We start from the raw sequence: 22,785 nt of genomic DNA, 5'->3' as shown, positions 1-22,785 counted from the left end.
ATATTTTAAGATCAAATTTGCGAAAAGTATGTGTGCGCATGTAAGAAGGCCGTTTTTTCGCAATTAATCGTTAATTTCTCTTATGATTTTGATGATAGAGTTCCTGGTTTTATTAAACAATCTAAAATATTATGGGGCTACGAAAACAGGTTTCAAAAATGCCTTTGCCAAAACCTAATCACCACTTCTCCCCATCATTACGATTTGAATGTTTTTTGAATCATTAAAACCTGATGGTATGTTTTCTCAAAAATTTAATTATTACTTTCCGCACTCTATGCTTCGTTTCTCCGAAACCGATGGACGTGTCTTTGCCAAAATCTAATCAACACGTCTCCTCATCAGTAGGAATAGAATGCTTTTTGAATATTTTAGAACGGTTGATCTGTGCGCCATTAATCATGGACGAAAAATTGTGGGCACACAAAGACACACATACACACACATCCATTTTTTCTGAAGTATGCCAAAATGTTCAGAAACTTCTCAAACGTGAAAATATGCACCAAATTAAATTTGAGATTTTTGGACGATTACTACATGTTACTCTACAGGAAGTTAATAATGAGCAGTTTGAAACTTCTATCGTGCCAATTTTAAGATATGCTAAATCTCAATTTGATTATGTCGATTTATGCACATATCAGGAAGTTCCAAGACTATGTCTTAAGGAATGATGCCTTTTGCGCCTATTTTGATTTTTTCCATTTTTTTTTATTTTGAGAGTTTTTCTCGTATTAATTTCGACCATTTCCATTGTTGTATATTAAATATAGCCTCAAGTGAAAATCGCCTCCCGCGGGTATAGTTGCACAGGTAATTAGTCCTTCTACCTAGTAGACACGCCGCTTTGTGTTGCTACTATCTTCTGGTATATATTGTAAGATAATTATTGTTAGCAATCTCTGCCTAATGTTAATGCTCATCTAAAACAGATTGCAGAATAAATTTAAAAAAATTCTTGTGACCAATCCTAGTCAAAAGCGTTTTTCATTGCAGTCTATATATATATTTATCCTTGGTAATCAACTTGTAGCAAACTAGTGTTGCAACACACATTCAATAACTATTATTCAAATGTACATTATTTGATTATTTGGTGGCAATCGCACATGTGTACCTAGTACTTACTATATTGTTGCACGTATTGTCACCGGCAGCGGCAACGTATTGCCAATCTCAATTACGCGATCCGGCCAGTGGGAAGATCGCTCGTCATTGTGGTAACTGGGTTAAGTCCTAAGCTTTATAATATGGTTATCCTTTGTTAGGACAGCTGACATACTTTATCGAATTAAGTAACACATTCATTTTGTATCGTCAGCCGACGACGTCTCAATAATAATACAGATTTGATCACATTAACATTGAAACCGAATCACATCCTAATTAATACATGACCTTTTAGTAGTTTTCTGTTCTGATCTGTTTTATCACTATGGAAAATTTGAAGTATATACGTTCTAGATATTAATGATTTTTAGCATTAATAGGATTAATACAAATGCATAGTATTTAAATTAAATATTGTGTAAAAACTAATAGTAATATAAAATTGTTTTCGTCTTTCTTAAATATATAGAGAACAAATCAAGTAACGACTTCTTTTAAAATATCAATAGCATCTCTTTTTTAACATCGAACAGAACCAATTTTTGGAACGTAATAAATATTCATAACAGATCTTATGAAAAGTTGCAGCCCTATTATTTTCACATCACTCACATAATATGGTGACTCAAAAGTATAAAAAGTCTCCTTATTAGAAGACTCAATAGTTTTAAACTTTGAGTCATCACATTATTTCAAATATGTGAAAATAATTGGGCTGCAACTTTTCATAAGATTAGTTACGAATATTTATTACTATATAAATAATTAACTTCGTGTAAGGTAAGTAATGGACCGAAAATAGAAAATGAAATTTTTCTGAACATTTTGGCATACCTCAGAAAAATGGATGTGTGTGTATTTTGTGGATCCGCATTTTTTTGTTTACGTTTTCGGGTCAACCGATTTGAATGGTTCAAAAAACATTCGATTCCTATTGATAAGGAGAGGTGCTGATTAGTTTTTGGCAAAGGCAGGTCCAGCCATTACGGAGATACGGAGCAACAAAGAGTGCAGAAAATAGAAATCGAGTTTTTGAGAAAACGGAGTATCTAATTTGAATGATCTAAAAATCGTTCAATTTGTAATGATTGGGAGAAGTGGTGATTAGTTTTTGGCAAAGATAGCCATTTCGAAGATACGTAGCTAAATGTGATACAATCAAGCATCCGATTTGAATGACTCAAAAAAACTTTTTTTGAATCATTCTTTTTATATCGTTTTTCTTTGTATATCGAAAATAATTCAGATTTTATTTTGAATTTTGGCTAAAGTTCTAAAGCTCATTTATATACTTTAAATAAATAATTTTAACTTTGCAATTCAGTTTATATGATTTTTATAAATATTAGACAATGTCCTTCATTTTAAACATATATAAGTTACAGTATTATAATAACCTATTTGAAAGCATTAAATTTTCCTCGAATATTATCCATTACGGTACGGGAAGTTCCAGCAATTTGCTTTAAGGCACGATGTCATACACCACTAGTTAGTAATTAATTTGAAAATGCATTTATGTCAATAGAAATATTATACAAACGCAGATTACATTTTTCTCTGATGAATGAATGTTATGACTTCGAATATTTTGGGACTCCTTGAATGGAATATTAATTTTAATGCTTTGAAATTACAATGTTTTACGGTATAATTTGTAACTAAATATACATTCTGAACCTTCTGCTAAAATATGCATATTTAGGCCATTTTCAAATTAAATTCTTTGTGTAGTATATCTTAAGAACACTAGTTTTTAATCCACATATGAATTATTTTCATAAAACACAGTTTGTGAATGAATAGTTATGTAATATTATTTCAAATATATGAATGAAAAATAAATGTTTGAAATCATCTTCGTAAAGCAACTTCAATTTCCCATATATCTAAAAATATAAACTTGATATCTGTATTTGCAAAGCTTGGCCACCGGGATATTACTATTTCAAATTTTCGCACGAACATGTTTTTTGTAAAATATAAGTAAGTAAAAATATAAGTATTTGGTTTCATCTAGGTAGGAGCAACAATTTATTTGGCTTCTCATATCTCTCAAAATACAAACTTGACATTTTCCTTGCAAATCTCTATTACAATTTCGATTTTTTTGACAAATTAAATATTATTTTATACAAATTAAATAGTAAAAATAATATTAAATTATATATCCTTATTTATATTAATAATCTAAAACCTATTTCTACATTTTAAGTTTATCATGTTTAGAATAATTTATGACAGTTTTTTAATTGTGAATACGTAAATCATGATGAATATATTTTATAACTACTTCTAGTTTCTCAAATATAAAATACTAATTTAAAATATAATTTTAAATCATGTGTCTGGAAGGATAATTGATACTAGTATATCTGAGGAATAATACAATTATATCATCCAACATTGATCTCATTGTAATAAAAATGCATTATGCCTTTTGTCATAATTTTAATTAAATTTTCGACACTTTTGCACGTGTTTGTTTTCTACAACGTAAATTATAATTTTTAATAGCATGAGTAATTAGACTTCATATAGCAATTTGCTAAAAAAAAATCGCATTGATTTTTATTTTAGATGTAGTTAATGTAAATCTTGTAGTTTATAATAGTTAGCTCTTAATTATATGCACGCACATTAGCTATTAATGTTAATCTTGTCCATTAATATGATCTCGGAGACATCTTCCAAAATTTGGAGCAAGGTCAGTGTTTTCTTAATAGTTTCAGAAGGTAAACAATTAAAATTGAATGAGACATTTTGATGCCAAAACGTCATAGAATTTTTAATGTAATGTATTATACGTAGAACGAATTATACACGAATATGAAGTAATCGATAATAAAAAGAATTATCAGGTAATAATTAGAAGATCTTCGTCAGCTCGTTTATTTTGAACAGTTGTATGTTGATGCATTTTAACACTTTCCACTGGCGAATTCCGAGATTTATGTGAATTTTGCCGCCGGCATCGAGTTGAAAGGGTTAAGATGGTTAATAATCAAATTGAAATATATACAGGATAATACACATAGGATAAAAGAGATAATTTTCTTAAATATTGTACCAATCTGATATTGCTAACCGTTTATTCGCTATATACGTTTTTACTTTATGTACTCGGAAAAATTAATTGAAACTAAAGTATTATCCTTTAGTCTAAAGTTTGCATTATTCAATTACAAATAATATTGAAAATATCTATATTTTATTTTCTATGACATTTTATTAGTAACTGTTTTTCGAAAACTTTAAAAATTGTTTTATTCAGCAATTTGGAAAAAAAAACTTTGTATCAGCAATAAAAAAAGCCAAAAAGTTCGCTTTCTAAATAACGTTAACAAAAATGATCAACTCATCATATGTTCAATAATAACGTAATTTTTATCATGAATTATTATAGCTTTTAGTCTTTTGTGGTTGGAGAACAAAACAGTTCTCAATTTCTAATCTTGAAAGCATTCAACACTAACAGTTGAATTAATTTTTGTGATATAGCTTATGTAGTGCAACTATTACAATTACTTTGTTTGCTATTGTGGTTATATGTAATTAGTTAGTTGCTTGTTACATCGTAAGTAATCATCATCATCATCACCATCAACGAATTCATCATCGCATGATATAACATCATCCTTATTGAATAAAATAAATATCAAAATAATCAATCGTTTTGCAGTTTTTGGTGCCTGCACCTCATGCCATGGCTCCAGTACATTTACTCTGCGGCGGTTTACTTAGAGCTTTATTAGGAGTTCAACCGCCAGTTAAGAAAAGTAAAAGTCTAAATAAAAGCACAAACGAAGAAGTTATGGAAATTGATACTAGCGATGATGAAGACAATAGACCAAAACGATCAAATAAAGATGATCTTGTACCAGTGAAGAAAGAACCCACGAAAATTGACTCAAATAAACATAGTACAGAATTGGAAGCTATATTTAAGGAAAATGACAAATGGGTGAACATAATTGCTTGATGGAATTAGTTATAATAATGCATTTACATGGAGGAATAGAGTTATTTACTTAAATGCTTATGTAAAGTTGATTTTACATATTTTTTTAGCAATTGGACATAAGTATTATTTTTACTTCATCGAATAGTTAATATTTTGTTACTGTATATATAGATGCTATATAATTAACTACAAAATTGTTAATAAACATATTTAAATAAGAGCATTTTGTTGACATTTATAATCGATTTAAATTACATATACAGCATTAGAGAAATAGGAAGTTTTTCAAGGAATCCAAAAGCGCTATGGGGTTATTGATAAATTTTATTTTATTTTAGTACATCGCTTTCTAAAATCATAAAATATGTTACTGTAAAATAAAAATAAATTCGTCGTTTTAAAGACTAATTTTTACTAAACATATAGTTAATTACAATTCGAATTTTAAAAAGCGCTAGGTAATATAATAAAATTTGATTTGATTGATCAGAATCAATCTTGGACGTGTTAATTTTTACACACCATTATTTTTATTAACTTACATTATTCTTATTAGGAAATGAAAATTTTTATATATCTTTACGTTTCAAAGGTTTCTGAATATTTTGGCATACCTTATAAAAAATTGATGTATGTGTGTGTGTGTGTGCGGATACAAATTTTCGTCGACGATTTTGGGAACACGGATCAACCGATTTGAATAATTCAAAAAACGTTCGATTCGTATTGATAAGGAGACGTGCTGATAAGTTTTTGGCGAAGGCAGGTCCGATTTTAATAATTCAAAAAACATTTGACTTATATTGACAAAATGAAGAACTGATTAAATTTTTGGGAAGCAGGTCCAGCGCTTATGGACTCTTAATAAAAATAAATTTTAAAAATGTCATTTGGCGGTCAAAAATGTTTATTGGGCATATGTACATCAAATTATAAGATATTTTATAGAGATTTTAATAATGTGTACACATTTTGTGTAGTTTTTTTTTTTTTTTTTGGGTTTCGTACCAAGATTTTGGATTACGGTACGGGAAGTTCCAGCAAGTTTCCTTAAGGCACGATGCCCTGCACCCCACTAGTTTAATATTTATTTAATGAATAAATTTCAGAAATTTTCCATATAATGGATTAATAGAAATTACAGAATGGGTTGCAAAGATTCTTATATCTAAATATCAGTATTCACAAAGAAAATATTAGTCATTTGGTAAAATGATCGACATTAGACGGTTCATTTTATGTAGTAATTGTTATATCTAACATATGATTTTATATGCATATAATGTCAGAAATATAATGTAATATATGAAACACCATAGTAGATTACAATTTGAAAATTAAATATTTATGAAAAATTTATTTGTCTTATATGAATGAGAGAGACAAGTTTCAAATGAAGTCATCGACCTATTAATATATTATAAGTATAAATTTGAAGATACGTTTACGTTTAAAATACTTTATTTAATAATTATTACAGTTCAGTTTACATGCAGGTACATTTACAGTACATTTTTTTATAAATAAACGTGATTTGCCTAGCAGTCTTATAAAATACAGTTCAACAATTCCTTATACTTATCAGTGCTTTCTAAAATAACATACATAATTTAAATCAAAATTAAATACGAGTAACAAAAGTAGTAAACAAATAGAATTAGTTCTAATTTACTTATACCTAAACTATTTCAGATAAGTTGAGTAGATCGCCATTTTCTTTTAATTTAATAAAAAAAAATTATGATGTATTAAATATTTCACATATTGTTTTTAAATGTTTCAGATATCTTATACAAGTTTGTACACTATTATTACAAAGATTTCGCTTGTATGAATGAAATTTTTTCAATCAATATTTGTGTATCATTTTTGCAATAAAAACATACGAGTTGCTAGTAACCACTAAATGTAATGGCACACAAATATGTAATGGGCATTTTTCATTATGATCGATCGTATTTTTATATTAAGAACAATTACATTTGCTAATCTTATTGATTAAGATATTACATTCTCTTGTATTACTTCTTTGGAACCTCTAAAAGTTCTTCCAGTAGTTCATCCATAGCTTCTATCAAGCTTGTACGATAATTTTCATTATTCTCCATGAGATCCAATACAGTCTGCTTTCTCATTCCATTAACAGTACGATCAAACTCCTCAGAATCGTGGCTCAAAACTGCCAGTATTTCTGGAGGCATTTGAGTAAGAGGCAATGTCATCACCGCCAAAATTTTAGCGCACAAACGCAAATCATCTGTGCTATCATCAAACTCTTGTTCAGGAATTATATCATTTACATCCAAATGTTCCTTCGTGATATTTTCTACCAATGCTGCTCTGTAGAACCTCTTCAATTCCTCATAGTGCTGGTCTCTAAAGCTTCTGGATGTTGTCTGATATAGAAGATGATTGAAATCCAAAGCTGGTGGATTGTAGGTGCATCTTTGGAAATCGACCAAGATGCATTGTTCAGGTAGACCAGTTGAATTATATTTGAACATCAAATTGTGATTGCGCGTATCGCGGTGGCATACCACATTTTTATAAATGCGCGATGGTTTCACCATGGACCATGCCAATCTCAGGAAATCAATTAACTTCTCCTGTACCATGGAATGGTATTCGGTATATTTACCGAATCTGAAATTGAAATAACATATATAATTAGGAAATATTCTAATTCTTTTGCAAAATATCGGTTTTAAATTTTAGATATATCGAATTGATATGTATGATATGATAAATAGGTATTTCTAATAATATGACATGAAAGTATTTACTTTCTACTAATATAGTACCACAAAGTTTAAAAATGTTGGTTATTAGATGTTAGAGATGGAAACCATTTCATATTTGAATTTTTCTCTTAAGAGAGAAATAACCGTTTACAAATTTACATATTTACTCAAGGATCAAAAAACATTTTGTCGGAGTATGTTTCGTCGATATTTTCAGCTGAATTTAATACATCAAACTATTTAAATTTACATTGTTGTATATCTGGGATATGAGCAACAAATAATAAACATATTTTTAATATAATAAATAAATAGGAGTTAACAGAAATAAAATTATAAAATTTTCGTTTATCAACTAAAGCTCTATGTCTAATTGGGGTCTTTGTAGGCCCAATTTTATAAAGTTTATATATGGACGTTAGTAGCACACATTAAGAGCTAACTAATTTATTGATATTCTAGTCATGAAAAGCTTGAAAAAGTGCAATCCACATAATTTTATTTCTTTTATAATTAATATATCGCTTACTTCTCAGATTCCTCAGCAATTGCCAGAGCAGTATCCTCTCCAGTTCTCCACCATTGATTATTATTGGCCATAGTCTCGAACATAAGATCTTTGTAAACTCTCCCCATGCAACAATTTTTTTTCTTTTCGTAAATAATGCAACTTGCATGCATACGAGCCAATGCCGTTAAAGCAACTTTAACATGATCAAGATCCAAAGAGAATTTTGGATACGAATGGCGAAAATTATACATGGATAAATCTTGCAAAACAACTATGTCGTTGCGGACGAGGAAGCATTTTGGACGCCAGGCTGTGGGTCCTAAAAAATAGACATAATTAAAATAAGGAATCTAGTAATGATATATATGATACCGAATATGAAGGCTTACCATTATCGCCTTTGAGCATTGGTAGCAAAAGGTAGTACATCATAGTTTCCTTTCTGAATACTCCATGTTGGTGAATTTGCCTCAATCTGTTTTCATTATATCGTGGAAGTGTCTTGACGAAGAAAGACAATCTGCAATAAAATAGAAAAAAAAAAACAATAATGAATTAGTAACAGAATTTTAGATGTTATAGTTTCTGAACATTCCAGAACCAAAACATGATCTCTTATAAATTGGAAAAAAGTTGTATTTTTATGAAGAAGCGTAGAAATTAAAATAGATTCAAAGCTTACTCAATATTATGGAATTTTAAAAATTTTCAAAAGTAAATATATAAACATTTGATATCATATTCATAAAAAATCGTATTTCTACAGATACATTGGAAATAAAAATATATATGAATTTCACTCAATAACATGAAAAATTAATGATTCTGAACAAGTAATTTATACTTGTTTATCTATGCAAGTAATGTACATATATATGGTATTCTTGTTCGATTTGCCATATTGAGTTTTATTATATAATATATTTTAAATTCGCAATATTTTTAATAAGTTGTTTAAAATTAATTTTTAGAACGTAGAAATGAAACGGACGATATGATTATAAGTTCAGCTCGATATTCAACTTTTTTTATAAAACTGATATTAACAGTTTATTGGTAAATGTTTTTTATTAACTTCCCGTGGGGCAAGTTATAGTAATCGCAAAAAAATCAGGCAGATCTAGCCGTTCCGGAGATACGGGGCAAAAAATGCCGAAAAGGGTAACTCCGTTTTTAAGAAAACGGAGCGACCGATTTGAATAATTCAAAAAAACATTTTACTTGTATTGACAAGATGAAGAACTGGCCAAATTTTCATGAAGGCAGGTCTAGCGGTTTCGGAGGTCTAGTAAAAATAGTAAAAACAATGCCATCTGGCGGTCAGAAATGATCATTAGACATAACGACATCAACTTATCAGATATTTTATAGAGATTTTAACAATAAGTATAAATTTTGTTTACATTCCCATGTGTTCCGTACAAATGTTTATCCGTTAGACGGCGACGCGGCGCTTACGCGCTTCGATATTTCGACTCTATGCAGTTAAAGCAGTACGATTGCATTGAAAAAAAGTTCAGAATTTCCAATGTATTTCAAAATAAAGAAAACATTTTTTTTTCAATATTCTTCATTTTTCAAAAAAAGGAAATTTTTGTCAAAAATTTATTGTTTCTCAAAAATCTAATTTTTTCATAGTATTTTTTTTTCAAAAATGTTAATCTTTAAAAAAAAAATATTAATTTTTGGTACGGGAAGTTCCAGCGATTTGCCTTAAGGCACGTTGCCATGCGCCCCACTAGTTATAATTTTATTTTTTGAAAGGCAATCAGAAATATCTTTAGTGATCTATAATGTGTTGCCTAATAATCGTATTTACCCAGCCTTTATTTTTTGTGCTGAGATATTATTAGATATTTTTAATAAATATGTGATATATATTGCAATTTTCAAAGAGCTAGAGTATCACTTGAAATTATCGTTAAGTCTATATTTTCAAGTAAAATCTGACCACACTACTATTTGATATCATTGTCCGAGGCTGAAATGGAACATGTAACTTGTGGTTTCAAGATAAAAGTCTTTACTCCAGATCCACAGCAAACTTATTGAAATTCAAAATAGCAAAATTTGTTACTTTTATCCTAAGATATCTAATTTCTATTTCAATTTTAAAATAAAGGTTCCAGTTATAGTTATTTTGTATACATTAGAACAATTTGTATATGTACTACTCCTACTCATAGAACATAACGTCCTATGAGCTGTTGGGCTGAAACTTCTCCTTACTTCGTATTTTTAGATGGTAACCCAATGGTTAATCCATCCATACTTGATGATTTTTATTAGAATTTATCTAATGGGGCTGACTTTTTATTGGTGCAGCAATGCCTGATTAAGGGCTATTTTCACTTGGAAACATATTGCTATCTATATTTCCAATTGAAAAGCGTTGTCACTACTGCTTGACAATAGGCTGCTGGAAGTGGATTTCGAACACGGAAATTCTGAATCAAGCCTCGTCGCTCTTAACCTACGGTAAAGCCCTTTTTTTCTTTTTTACTAATGGCTATAAATAATAACGGGCGTTTTGCCCCAAGAAAATTCTAGTGTAAGAGATTTGCTGTTCCGTGCCCAAATGGGTCATTTTTCACTTGGTTAAAAATGTGTACCAATTATAGTTACTTCTTATTATTATCATTACTCACTTGACCGTGTTGTCGCCATTCTCCAGTCCTTCACCTTTGACAACTATCACCAGACGACAATAATCGTCTAAAAATCCGAAAGGCTTAGTGCCTCCGGCCGATTCCACACTCCACTGAAGTACTTCGGCCGCGTTTTTCATCCTAAGATGAGCTCGGGCCAAGGATGCGCAATCGCCTTGGGAAACGACGACCTTTAACGAACTGTCGTCTAAGCGCATCACGCTGAAACTGTGACTGTTGTGGGTTGATGGCGAACTCATTGTTGAACCTGAATAATAATATAAAAGTACAGATTAATACCACGAACAACTACCAGGTAACCCTAACAAATATTTAAAAGAATTGAGCGAGGAATATCCCACATGTAGATTGAAAAAAAATAGCCATACGATCTCAAATAAAACGTTAAAAATAAAATAATAAGTGAGATATCTCATAGGAGATAATCTCTTAATGCATTAACAACATCATATTGTCTTGAAAAATGTATTTTATTTTGATTGACAATAAAACTATGCAAAAAAAAAAGTTCAGATCACACTAATTGTGGAAATAACTGAGATTGATGGAAGTTTTATGAATCGATAAGTTATTTGTGCGCATATTCGAAATAAGTATAAACAACTGTTTCTCAATAATCGTAATTGATAAATTGAATTGTGATTATTAACTGAAATAATTTTATTTAATAATCATAATTTTCTTTTTTTTGCAAAATCTTGCAAAAATATTTTAAAAGTTTTAAATCACACATTATGGTAACAACTGATGATAAGTTTCAAATCTTGCAAAAATATTTTAAAAGTTTGAAATCACACATTATGGAAACAACTCATAATAAGTTATATGTATGCATATTGCAAATGTTTCAATCATAATAATTATAATTTGCTTCTTAAAAGTTGAAAAATAATCTATTTTAAAATTATAGATTTTGTATATAAATCTCAATAAGTAAAATCATCAGTCCAGGGTTTCCACCTTGTGTCCCGGGTTTTTCTAAAAACAATATTTTGTCTCGGTTTTAGATCTTTCGTACCGGGTTTCCGAAAAATATAAGTTTTGAACTGAATATTCGCATTTATTTGATGATAAAATTTCAACTACCCATCAAATATCCGAAAATGATATATATTATTATACAATTGTAACCTAATGTATATCATTTTCAGATTGTCCCAAGATAACGAGTAAGCTTATTAAAATGGTAAAATGAGAATGAATCAATACGTTATGAACAAGAAAATTGGGGATTACAAAATTCCAAAGATGGATTAAAATAGTTTCTCACATTTAATAATATCAATTTAATTGTGAAGAAAATTTAATAAAATTTTATACAAGACTGAAAAGTGAAAAAACATATAGATCCAAAATTGTAAGATTTTATATAACAAAAATAGAACTAAAGTATTTTTTAATAGTCAGTAGTGCTTAAAAGAGTTTATTTAAAAAAAAGTTTTTTTAATAAAGCATTTGATATTTTAACATTATATTTAAGCTATTTACCACTCCCCCCTAACTAAAAATTACCGTCCCGATTTTTACTTTAAAAAAAATATGATAACCTTACAGGGAGAGTCAGATTTAAAAAAGCGTTTTAATTTACAAAAATAAATATATAAATAAATTAAACATTTTCAATTTCGTATTTTCTCTATTATTTTATTAAATGTTTAATATTGAAATACGACAATATTGTACTAGTTTTAGGTTTAGTGGGAGAAAATATTTAATGAAATTCATTTAATTAAATATAATTAATAAAAATTTCTACAATATAAATACAATTTGCAGTATATATGACTTTGTGGAGGAAAATATTGAATTTAATTTATTTAATTAACTGCATTTATTAAAAATTTCTATCAATTTAAATAAATCTTTAAGAATATCCGGATTTTTGGGGCAAAACATTTAGTTCACTTGTTTTAATTATATAAACATGAGTGTAATATTATATTAAATTTATTTATGTATAACTATAAAGCATTTATTGTTATTAAATTTATAATAATACGATTAAATAATTCGATGTTTTGGAGTAATAATTTTTATTCTACCCAATCTAATTGATCATTCGAATGAATAATTAGATTAGGTGGCATAAAAATTATGATCATATTCATGATATAGTTCGATAATGAGTGCAATATTAAATTTATTTAAATATAACTATAAAGAATTTCATTTTACAATATCAACAAAATCTTCACGTTCAAAAAAGACTATGTTTCAAGCATTTACAAGCCAATTAATCTGATTATTCAGGTCCGAAATTGGCAGAATATAATTATAAAGCATTTAAATATAAATAGACTTAACACGTACAAAGAAATAAGAAGTTTTTGAGTGTAATATTATTTTAATTTTATTAAATTATTAATAAAATTTAGAATACATTAAATTAAACTCGAAGTTTTAGGAAAATGAATTCTAAATTAATTATACTTTTAGAACGTTTTCATGCTCAATTAAGTTATCTCAATTAATTATAGGTTACAAATATATTTTGAAATTTTTTATATTAGATAGATTTTTTTTTATATTTGACACTATTCACTCATTACTTCATTCACTTCACTTTTATTGTTTATTATCAGCAATTAATTAGGAATTTTATGATTCACTCACCTTAGAAAAACTCTTAACTTAACAATAAATACAGTTCATTAAAATCAATTAATTACATTAAAACTAAAAGCGATCGAAAAAACTATTTTTTTTAAATTTGGTAAAACAATCTTAAAAGATTGTTTAGACCCCGGAAGAAACAGTGGTTTGTTACTGTTGTCACTTTCTCATCGAGTCAACATGTAGCAACTGTTTACACCTGCTTTTATATACTCTTGAATTATTCGTCTTAAAAATGATACGAAATAGCGAGGTGACTTTGTCGACAGCATATTTGCTCAGCGTTTGTTTGTATCTGAATTAATAATTATGTTTACCTATACGATCGTTTATCATTGTTCAAACACCTCACTGGAAAAATGTGGGCGGGTGTGCGCTGGCGTCGATTCTGATAAGATTTTTCACGAAATCGTCACTAAGCAGCTGTCATAATATGAATTTTTGCTAAATTCAACAATTATGTAATGTAAATTATCATAAACAATAAATTTATGACGAGCAATCTCCAAGAGGCATAAGGTTTATTTATATGTGATCATTTTAGAGGCCAAGAAATTTCTCTTGTGATTTATGGTATTATGGTGCACGTCATTCGTGGTTATAAAAATGGTTATGATAACGGATTCAGTTTACTTGCATTTCGAATTCGTGTACTGGCTCTGAAAGTCTGAATATAAGTAATATTTTAGTGGTAAATAAATTTTTAGTTTTTTGCATATAAGTTTTGTTTGGATCAATATATAGAATTTCAAAGTAATAGTCTCAAAGCAATTCAGAACAATATTAATGAATTATCACAGCCGTTTTTTTCTAAACTAATTTATTTTGAAAATAATTTGCAAATATAGGAAGTTTTAATAACATCAAAATTTAACAAGACTAAGAAGAGTACCGTACCGTGATTAGGGCGGGGCTGTCCCGGATTTTCACTTTGCAATCCGGATTTTTTTAAAAGCAATATTGGCCTCGGAATCAGATTTTTTGACTCTGAATGTCCCAAATTTCTGAAAAGTATAGGTTGAAATTGGATCTTTGTTATCACTTGTTCATAAAATTGCAACAAGCAATCAAATATTCAGAAATGGAAAATACGTCTAGAATACTTTTTCTCTCCTACAACCATATTTTATAGAAGAGAAAAATATTTGAATAGAAAAATAACCGAACTTTATCAATTTATAATTGGTTTGAGATAGTCCTTAAAAATCGTGAACTTTTCCTTTAAAACATACATTAATTAAATTGAAAGAAAAAATTACGAAAACGAGATTTATTACTGTCTAGGACAAGTAATTTAGATATTTGTCAAAACTTGACATAAAATGTATTAATTGAAATTTGACTAGTGCATAAGTCTATTTATTATGATAATATATGTGCAGAATTTTATACATGGCCCAAACACTGAACAAAACCATAGATAAAAAATGTAAGAATTATTATATTTCAGATAACCATATATTTTTTAAAAAAAATTTTTTTCAAAAGAATGAGTTTGAATTGAAAATCAAAGTTCGAATTTATTCAGGTAAGAAGCTGTTTTAAGCCTATTTTGGAATTTTGGACTTGGCAAGTTTCTTATTCATAACGTATTGATTCATATAAACATACTCGTTGTCTTGTGCCATAATATATCATTATCAGATATTTGATGGGTAGTTGTAATTTTATTATCAAACACTTATCGAAAGCCCAACACAATCCAAGACAAAAAATCTAAATCCGGGACAAATGTTAATTTAAAAAATAAACCCGGGACACATGGTGCGAAATCCGGGATCGTCCTGGCCAAACCGGGACCGGGAAAAATCATACAAACATTAGTATTTGTTATGTATAATTTTTATAAACAAAAATTAAATTTATAAAGCTCACCATATTTCAATATAGTCATTAATCATATTTCACCGAAGTTAAGGGTGCTTCTACTTCTATTGATTTATTTCATTTGCATATATAGAGTTTCACAAAACATAGAATGAAAAAATTTTTATTCTGTTAAAAGGTTTTTTGTTAAAGTTAACTTATAAAGAGCTTGAGAATTGCTTGAATATTGTGCCCTAATTGACACATTTATGTGCTCGAGTTACCCCGAAATATAAATACAAATTAATAATTTAATAAGTAAATAATTAAATCACCTGAATATCGCATCTCCTGACCAGACTAATTTCGAAGAGTGCTTTTCTGTGTAATATAATCAAGATTTTATTTAAATTTTTGCAAACGAGGTCGATTCACAAGTTATTGTTATACCAATTTTTCTTATATATATATATATACATGAAATAAATAAAACATAAACAAATATTTAATCAATTTTGCGAAATCGGTTTACTCATATAGTATAGTATATAATTTGTAACAGTTTATTACGTTATTAACTTACTGAGGGGTAAGTTATAATGGGCCAAAAATCGTTAATTTAAATTTTTGCATATCTTCACGTTTCTGAACATTTTGGCATACCTTAAAAAATAGATGTGTATGTAGTATGTATGTATGCATGGATACAATTTTTCGTCGACGTTTTTGGGAGTTCCGTTTAACTGATTTGAATGATCCAAAAACCATTTGATTCTTATTGATAAGGAGGCATGCTGGTTTGTTTTGCCTAAGGTTGGTCTGGCCGTTTTGGACATACAAAGCACCAAGTGCAGAAAATAGAAATCGAGTTATTTGAGAGTACGTAGCATCCTATTTGAATGAATCAAATTTAGTTTTTGGCAATGTCAGGTCTAGCCGTTTCGGAGATATTGAGCTCAATGTGCACAAATTGGCAGTTTTTAAGAGAACGAAGCGTTTAACTTGAATGATTTAAAAAACTTTTTGCTTGTATTGATGAAACGATTATTTTTGGGAAAATTATTTTTTTTAAGTTGCAAAAATGTTTTCAATATCGAAAATAATTCGGATTTTAAATTTAATTCTGGATAAAGTTTAAAAGCTAACTTATATACTTTAAATAAATAATTTTAACTTTGCAATTCAGTTCATATAATTCCTATAAATATTAGACAACGCTACAGTATTTATAATAATCTAATTTTATTGAAAACATTAAATATTCCTCGAACACAACGTTACGGTACGGGAAGTTCTTGCAATTTGCCTCAAGGTACGATGCCATACACCACCTAGTTATTTAAAAGCTTGTTATTTTTTCCAAATGCTGAAATTGATTGATATATTGAATATAATAATCCGCTTTTATCAAACAAACAGTTATAATATTTGTAAAATAATATATTAAAAAATATAGTAATTGAAAAATGGTTCGATAAATTTTTGAAGTAGGTTTCATATACATAGAAATTTGACTTATAATTTTTCAGATATTGAAATACGATTTATTATTATTATTTATAATATAAAGAAGAACCTATATTATATTAATTTTTGTGTATATCTGAACATCAACCTATTGTTATACCTATTGATTGTATTGATTGTAGAATGCAACTCAAAGGTTTACCATTCCCTTTCTGATCAGATTATAATTATTAGAATATTTCTAATAGTGAGTGAACATTTTGCATTGCACCCGATATCTTATTTTTAACTTCCCGTAGGATAAGTTATTGTAATGGGCCGAAAATCGAAATTGAAAATTTTTACATTTCTTGACGTTTTGAAGGTTTTTGGCATACCTCAGCAAAAATAGATGTGTGTGTGTGTATGTATGTATGGATACAAAATTCCAGTCACGTTTTCGGGCGCACGGATCAACCGATTTGAATGGTTCAAAAAACATTCGATTCCTATTGATAGGGAGAAGAGCTGATTAGTTTTTGCCAAAGGCAGGTCCAGCCGTTTCGGGGATACAGAGCAAAGAGTGCAGAAAATAGAAATCGAGTTTTTGAGTGAACTGAGCATCCGATTTGAATGATCTAAAAAACATTCAATTAGTAATGATTGGGAAAAGTGATTATTAGTTTTTGGCAATGGCAGGCCCAGCCATTTCGAAGATACAGAGCTGAATGTGCAAAAAATGGCAGTTTTTGAGAAAACCAAGCGTCCAATTTAAATGATTCAAAGAATCTGTTTCAATTTCAATGATTCAGCTTGTTTTAACAAAATAATTGATTTTGGAAAAAAAAATTGTATCATTTTTTTTAAGTTTTTCTTGTATATCGAAAATAATTCAGATTTAATTTATAATTCTGACTACAGTTCTAATATACTTTAAACAAATAATTTTAACTTTGCAATTCAGTTTATATAATTCTTATAAATATTAGACAATGTTACAATATTTATAATAATCTATTTGAAAACATTCTGTATTCCTCGAACATTTCGTTACGGTACGGGAAGTTCCAGCAATTTGCCTTAAGGCACCATGCCATACACTCCACTAGTTTTATCTGTAATTGCAAATGAAGATCTTATTTCACTACTGCTTGATATCAATCTAGTCTTGGTGACTATCAAAACCGGAACAAGTGGTTGTTAATCCACATTCGTACCACGGATGGAATGTGTTTATTATACAAGTAAAATCTAAATAGTTGCAGTATTGTTTAAATATTTCGTTTTGACGTAATATAACATATTATTCAATGGCAATATCAAGACGCAATGACTTTGCTAATATATATGAAGGTCTGTAAATATTGATGCAAATATACAATATTTCAAATATCATAATACTTGGTTATCATACTATTCTATCAACCTATCTAAACATGTGGTATTTACTTAAAAGTAAATAAAGTGACAAATTTATACTTACGTAATTTTATGTTATTCTTTTAATTTTAAAGTTTCTATTGAAGTTTTAACAAACTTTGTAACACAAATGACTTACTTTATATGCATTTCAACTTGTTATTTGTGCCTAGAGACAATTATTATTCGCATATGCGCTGCAGACAGAACAATATCACCATAAATTAAATTAATTAACGAGATTTTACATACATCATGATTATTTACTAAATATGTTAATTAATTAAGCAGTTCATTGCATTTAAGACGTCTGTCGTTCATCTCTTGGAACAGTCTCAATCTTATTTTATAATAGAATTGCAGTAAAAATGGCCGAAATTCAGTCTAAGTTTGGTGTCGTCAATAATGCAGATGTTCAATTGATAGTGGAACGATATTTGGATGCTAAATATTTTACCATCTCGGATTTCTTTGTGAAAGCTTTAGGTGAAAATACATCTGGCTTTATATCTGATCATGCCATACTATCAGTTAATGTTAACATAAATGGCTTAGATGAAGTATATACATTTTTCTTGAAAATATCATCTGAAGAATTGACCGTGCATGCTCAATATATAGAAGATATAGGTGCTTTTAAAAAGGAAACTCAACTTTTCAACGGGCTGATTCCTCTGTTGCAAAAATGTTCAAGTAAACAGTGGTCTCCAAAATGTCTCTATAGTCGCAAAGATCTTCTAGTATTTGAAAACTTATCGCAACTTGGATTTTTCAACTGTGAACACAAAAAGAAAACAATTTTGGATTTAGAGCATTGCTTAGAAGCAGCAAAAGCTCTGGCACGTTTGCATTCAGCAAGTATCATATTGGAATCAAAACCTGTATTTTCAGCCAAACCATATAATATTTATAAAGAATTTGGAGATATCCTGAAGGAAAACACTTACGTCAGTGATGTTAAAAGTCCAAGGAAAAAATGGTTAGATGTCAGCATTAGAGCGACTTTAGCTCTAATGCGCCTCATTCCAGAATTGAAAACTCCTGAAAAACTGGCAAAAATTAATGAACAGCTTCCTAAAATTTTCTTAGATTTGCCCAATGTAGTTAAAGCATCATCAAAGTTTCGCAATGTTATGGGTCATGGTGATATTTGGGCTAATAATATGATGTTTAAATATGAGAATGGAAAGCCAATTGATTGCCGATTAGTAGATTTTCAATTTTCACGATATGCTCCAGCTTCTTGGGATCTAATGGGTATGTTGCACTTAACTACAACACGAGAATTTCGTGACAATTACATGCAAAAAGTTGTGGATGCTTATTACAATGTTGTAAATGAAGAATTGAGAAATCATAATCTAGGTAAGTTAAGGTTTTAAATACAGAAAACCTTTTCACAATTGTTACTGTAAAAATACACTAAAATATGTTCAAATTGTTGGTTCCGTCATATTCTTTCTACAAAACCAAGTGCTGAATGTTATAAATTTCTTCCATAAGCGATTATATATAAAACCTTATAGTGAATATCAGGGATTACTATTATTTTTATATTTCTTATCTTAAATTAATTACAAAAGGTCAATATTTTTACCCGCACTCCAAATCGAAACATGAACATAAAACTCTGAGGCAATGTTTGGTTTGCTTGTGTTTAATAAATATTACAATATATATTATAAGTAATTGAATAAATTTATATTAAATTTTCTTTGAGTACATTAATGGATTTTGGTTTTACTCTAGTTAGTTAAAAACAATAACTTGAAAAACGATAAAATTTCCTAAATTCCGATAATACAGTCATAGAATTCTTACCCAATTACTCGAAAAGTATTGAATATATCAGAATAAAACGAAAACCAATTATTTTTTTTACAATATTGAAGATTCAAGTAATTATAAGGGAAAATCGATATTCTCATTACTTTAGCAAAAAATATTAAAAGTTAGTACACTGTTCTAATTTAGAAATACTGTATGATCTTTTATAAAATCTTAGTTTTGTTCTGAAAATATAAAATTTGCTGAGAACCACTTCTAATTTTTTTCATTCATATTCTTTTTTGCATTTTTACACCCTGCATATTGTCTTAAAAATGATATTATTTTGATCGGCAATAAATCTATGCAAAAAAATAATTTTTTAATGCTTAAATTATTCGACTTTTTTAAAAATAAAATTTACATTTATATTGCAACGTGTGTGATCTATTAAATAACATTTTCCTAAATACATAAGCATTATTATATTCCATTGTATTCAATTTTTACGTTATTGATATATGCATAATACTACGTATTTCAAAAATTAATTTCTAGAATTAAGTCTTGTTTGAACTATACATTTATTATTTTTAAAATTAGTCGATTTTGAAAACCTTATTTTAACGAAATGTACTGAATTGTGACTTTAACAAATACTCTTACTGTCTGAAATAATGTACTGAAGTCTTTTAACAAATACTCTTAGTTATTGATAATATGTGAAAGGGAAAGAATGTGTCATTTTGACGGGGGTCTTGAAAGAATTATTCACAATAACGGTTTCAAAGTTTAAGTGAACAAAAATAATGAAAATTAACCACACTATCCAAAAAATTAGCAAATTTTGACCAAAGCATTGGGTTGCACTTAAAGTTTCAAACCTCAAGATAATTTTTTGTTTTTATGATAATAGCAATCAATACTATCACCCCGTTTTGTAACACCTTTATGAATTTTTTTTTGTGCTATTTTTGAATAGCATTTAAAACTATTCCAACGTATATATGTCACCCCGTTTTGCTTAACGTCGAGCTCTGGGACACCTTTTATGAACTTTTTTTTGCTATTTTTGAATATCATTCAAAACTATTCCAACGTATTCTATGAGCTGTCGTGATGTATTTCCTCATAACCCAGCATTAATAAAATGTAGCTTTTCTTTGTTCATAAGTTTCAAACCCCAAGATATTGTTTTAATTTTTTTCCATGATAGTTGCAATCAATACTATCACACCGTTTCGCTTGACGTTGAGCTCTGGGACACTCTTTGCGAAACTTTTTTTTGAGTATTTTACTTCACAACCCAGCAATAATAAAAAGTAGTTTCTCTTTGTTCATAAGTTTCAAACCACAAAATATTTTTTTTTAATTTTTCCCTGATAGCTGCAATCAATAGTATCATCCCGTTTCGCTTGACAATGAGCTCTGGGACACTTTGCGAAACTTTTTTTGGTATTTTTGAATAGAATTCAAAACTATTCCAAAGTATTTTATGAGCTGTCGTAATGTATTCCCTTACAACCCAGCATTATTGAAAAGTGGTTGTCCTTTTTCTTTGTAATGAGATTATACATTGATGTGCATTGATGGGCAAATTGCTGGAACTTTCCGTACTGTAATTAAAAATCTTGGTACGGAATCTAAAAAAAATACACAAAATGTGTATTGAAATCTCTATAAAATATCTCTTAATTTGATGTACCTATGTGCAATAAACATTTTTGACCGCCAAATTACATTTTTTAACTTATTTTTATTGAGAGTCCATAATTTTTGGAACGGCTAGACCTGCCTTCGCCAAAAACAAGTCAGCACGTCTCCTTATCAATACGAATCAAATGTTTTCTAAATTATTCAAATCGGTTGATCGGTGTTGCCGAAATCGTTGACGAAAATTTGTATCCGCACACATTTTTTCTAAGGTATGCCAACATGTTTAAAAACCTTTGAAACATAAAGATATATAAAAAATTTCATTTTCGATTTTTTTGCGATTACTATAACTTACCCTATGGTAAGTTAAGAATGACCTACAAAGATTTATCATCTGAAATCAAAAAAATTTCAAGAAAAAATTGATGACACTACTTTAGAGAACAAGCCCTAAATATAAACCTTTATGAGCCTTATATTAACTTGTATGATTTACTATTCTGAGTTCCGCAATAATAACTATATTTTAATCCAGATGTAAACATTTTGATGCCTTACGACGAATTGTTGACGGCAAACAAATATTTTTCCCGGCCAGCTTTGGTGGAGACCATAATATTTGATCACACGATTATTCTGCCTGATTATTTAGCCACGCACGTGGTTCAATCGACGGGCGGCTACGCAGGTTTCGTTCTGGGAGACAGAGAAGCCATTCTCTACAAAGCCTGGAATAACGATGAACATTTTCGAGAAATCATGACCGACAGATTGATGGAATTGGCTGAAAAATATATTTTGTAATTATTATAAGAAGCTGGCATATAAACTTTCTCAGAAATTCATATATAAGAGAGTTATACATAATGAACTATTGGTTTCGTAGTATTATGAAAATGTACTTAATACTGTAATGGTAGATTAAGACTCATTGATATTTATAGTAATAAATGAAAGATAAAATAGTTACGTTAAATCATGTCGAAGTTTTAGATCATCACATCATCGGTTCATTGTTTCATTTCATCTATTTATTACAGCTGCTTTCTTCTAACCTATATTGAAGAAAAGTATTTGTAA

General features: G+C 28.8%; 3 protein-coding genes across 3 annotated transcripts in view; 2 read left to right on the top strand and 1 right to left on the bottom strand.

Annotated features, from left to right (window-relative positions):
- Positions 1–5,292, top strand: part of LOC113365913 (WD repeat-containing protein 75-like) — a 29,768-nt gene extending 24,476 nt beyond the window's left edge. Inside the window, exon 13 of the mRNA XM_026607456.1 lies at positions 4,796–5,292. Coding sequence (XP_026463241.1) covers positions 4,796–5,095 — 300 coding nt within the window. The 3' untranslated portion in view covers positions 5,096–5,292. The remainder of the gene's footprint in view (positions 1–4,795) is intronic.
- A 1,806-nt stretch (positions 5,293–7,098) lies between these two features.
- On the bottom strand, positions 7,099–13,783 carry LOC113367001. Its single transcript, XM_026608637.1, has 5 exons — positions 13,612–13,783; positions 10,978–11,245; positions 8,719–8,849; positions 8,348–8,648; positions 7,099–7,720 (listed from the first exon to the last, which is right to left on the bottom strand). The coding sequence occupies exons 2-5, from the start codon at positions 11,235–11,237 to the stop codon at positions 7,099–7,101; spliced, it is 1,314 nt and encodes a 437-aa protein (XP_026464422.1). The 5' UTR covers positions 11,238–11,245; positions 13,612–13,783.
- A 4,867-nt stretch (positions 13,784–18,650) lies between these two features.
- On the top strand, positions 18,651–22,663 carry LOC113367000. Its single transcript, XM_026608636.1, has 2 exons — positions 18,651–19,647; positions 22,241–22,663. Exons 1-2 carry the CDS (start codon positions 18,651–18,653, stop codon positions 22,507–22,509), a joined length of 1,266 nt encoding a protein of 421 aa, XP_026464421.1. The 3' UTR covers positions 22,510–22,663.
- The last annotated feature ends 122 nt before the right edge of the window (positions 22,664–22,785 follow it).

The sequence above is a fragment of the Ctenocephalides felis genome, unplaced genomic scaffold (assembly GCF_003426905.1).
Source record: "Ctenocephalides felis isolate EL2017-DRISC unplaced genomic scaffold, ASM342690v1 CF-g0.4_SCAFFOLD_01170, whole genome shotgun sequence".
NCBI classification, from domain to species: Eukaryota; Metazoa; Arthropoda; class Insecta; order Siphonaptera; family Pulicidae; genus Ctenocephalides; species Ctenocephalides felis.
The sequence above is the reverse complement of the archived record's forward strand: the minus strand, read 5'-3'. Positions and strand labels throughout refer to the sequence as shown.

Excerpts from the sequence above, each read along its gene's own strand:
- LOC113367001 (XM_026608637.1), bottom strand. The coding sequence starts at position 11,237 with ATGAGTTCGCCATCAACCCACAACAGTCACAGTTTCAGCGTGATGCGC. Across the intron at positions 8,850-10,977 it reads AATGGCGACAACACGGTCAA|ATTGTCTTTCTTCGTCAAGA; the intron begins GTGAGTAATGAT and ends ATTTTATTGCAG. Across the intron at positions 7,721-8,347 it reads ATTGCTGAGGAATCTGAGAA|ATTCGGTAAATATACCGAAT; the intron begins GTAAGCGATATA and ends TTTCAATTTCAG.
- LOC113367000 (XM_026608636.1), top strand. The coding sequence starts at position 18,651 with ATGGCCGAAATTCAGTCTAAGTTTGGTGTCGTCAATAATGCAGATGTT. Across the intron at positions 19,648-22,240 it reads ATTGAGAAATCATAATCTAG|ATGTAAACATTTTGATGCCT; the intron begins GTAAGTTAAGGT and ends ATTTTAATCCAG.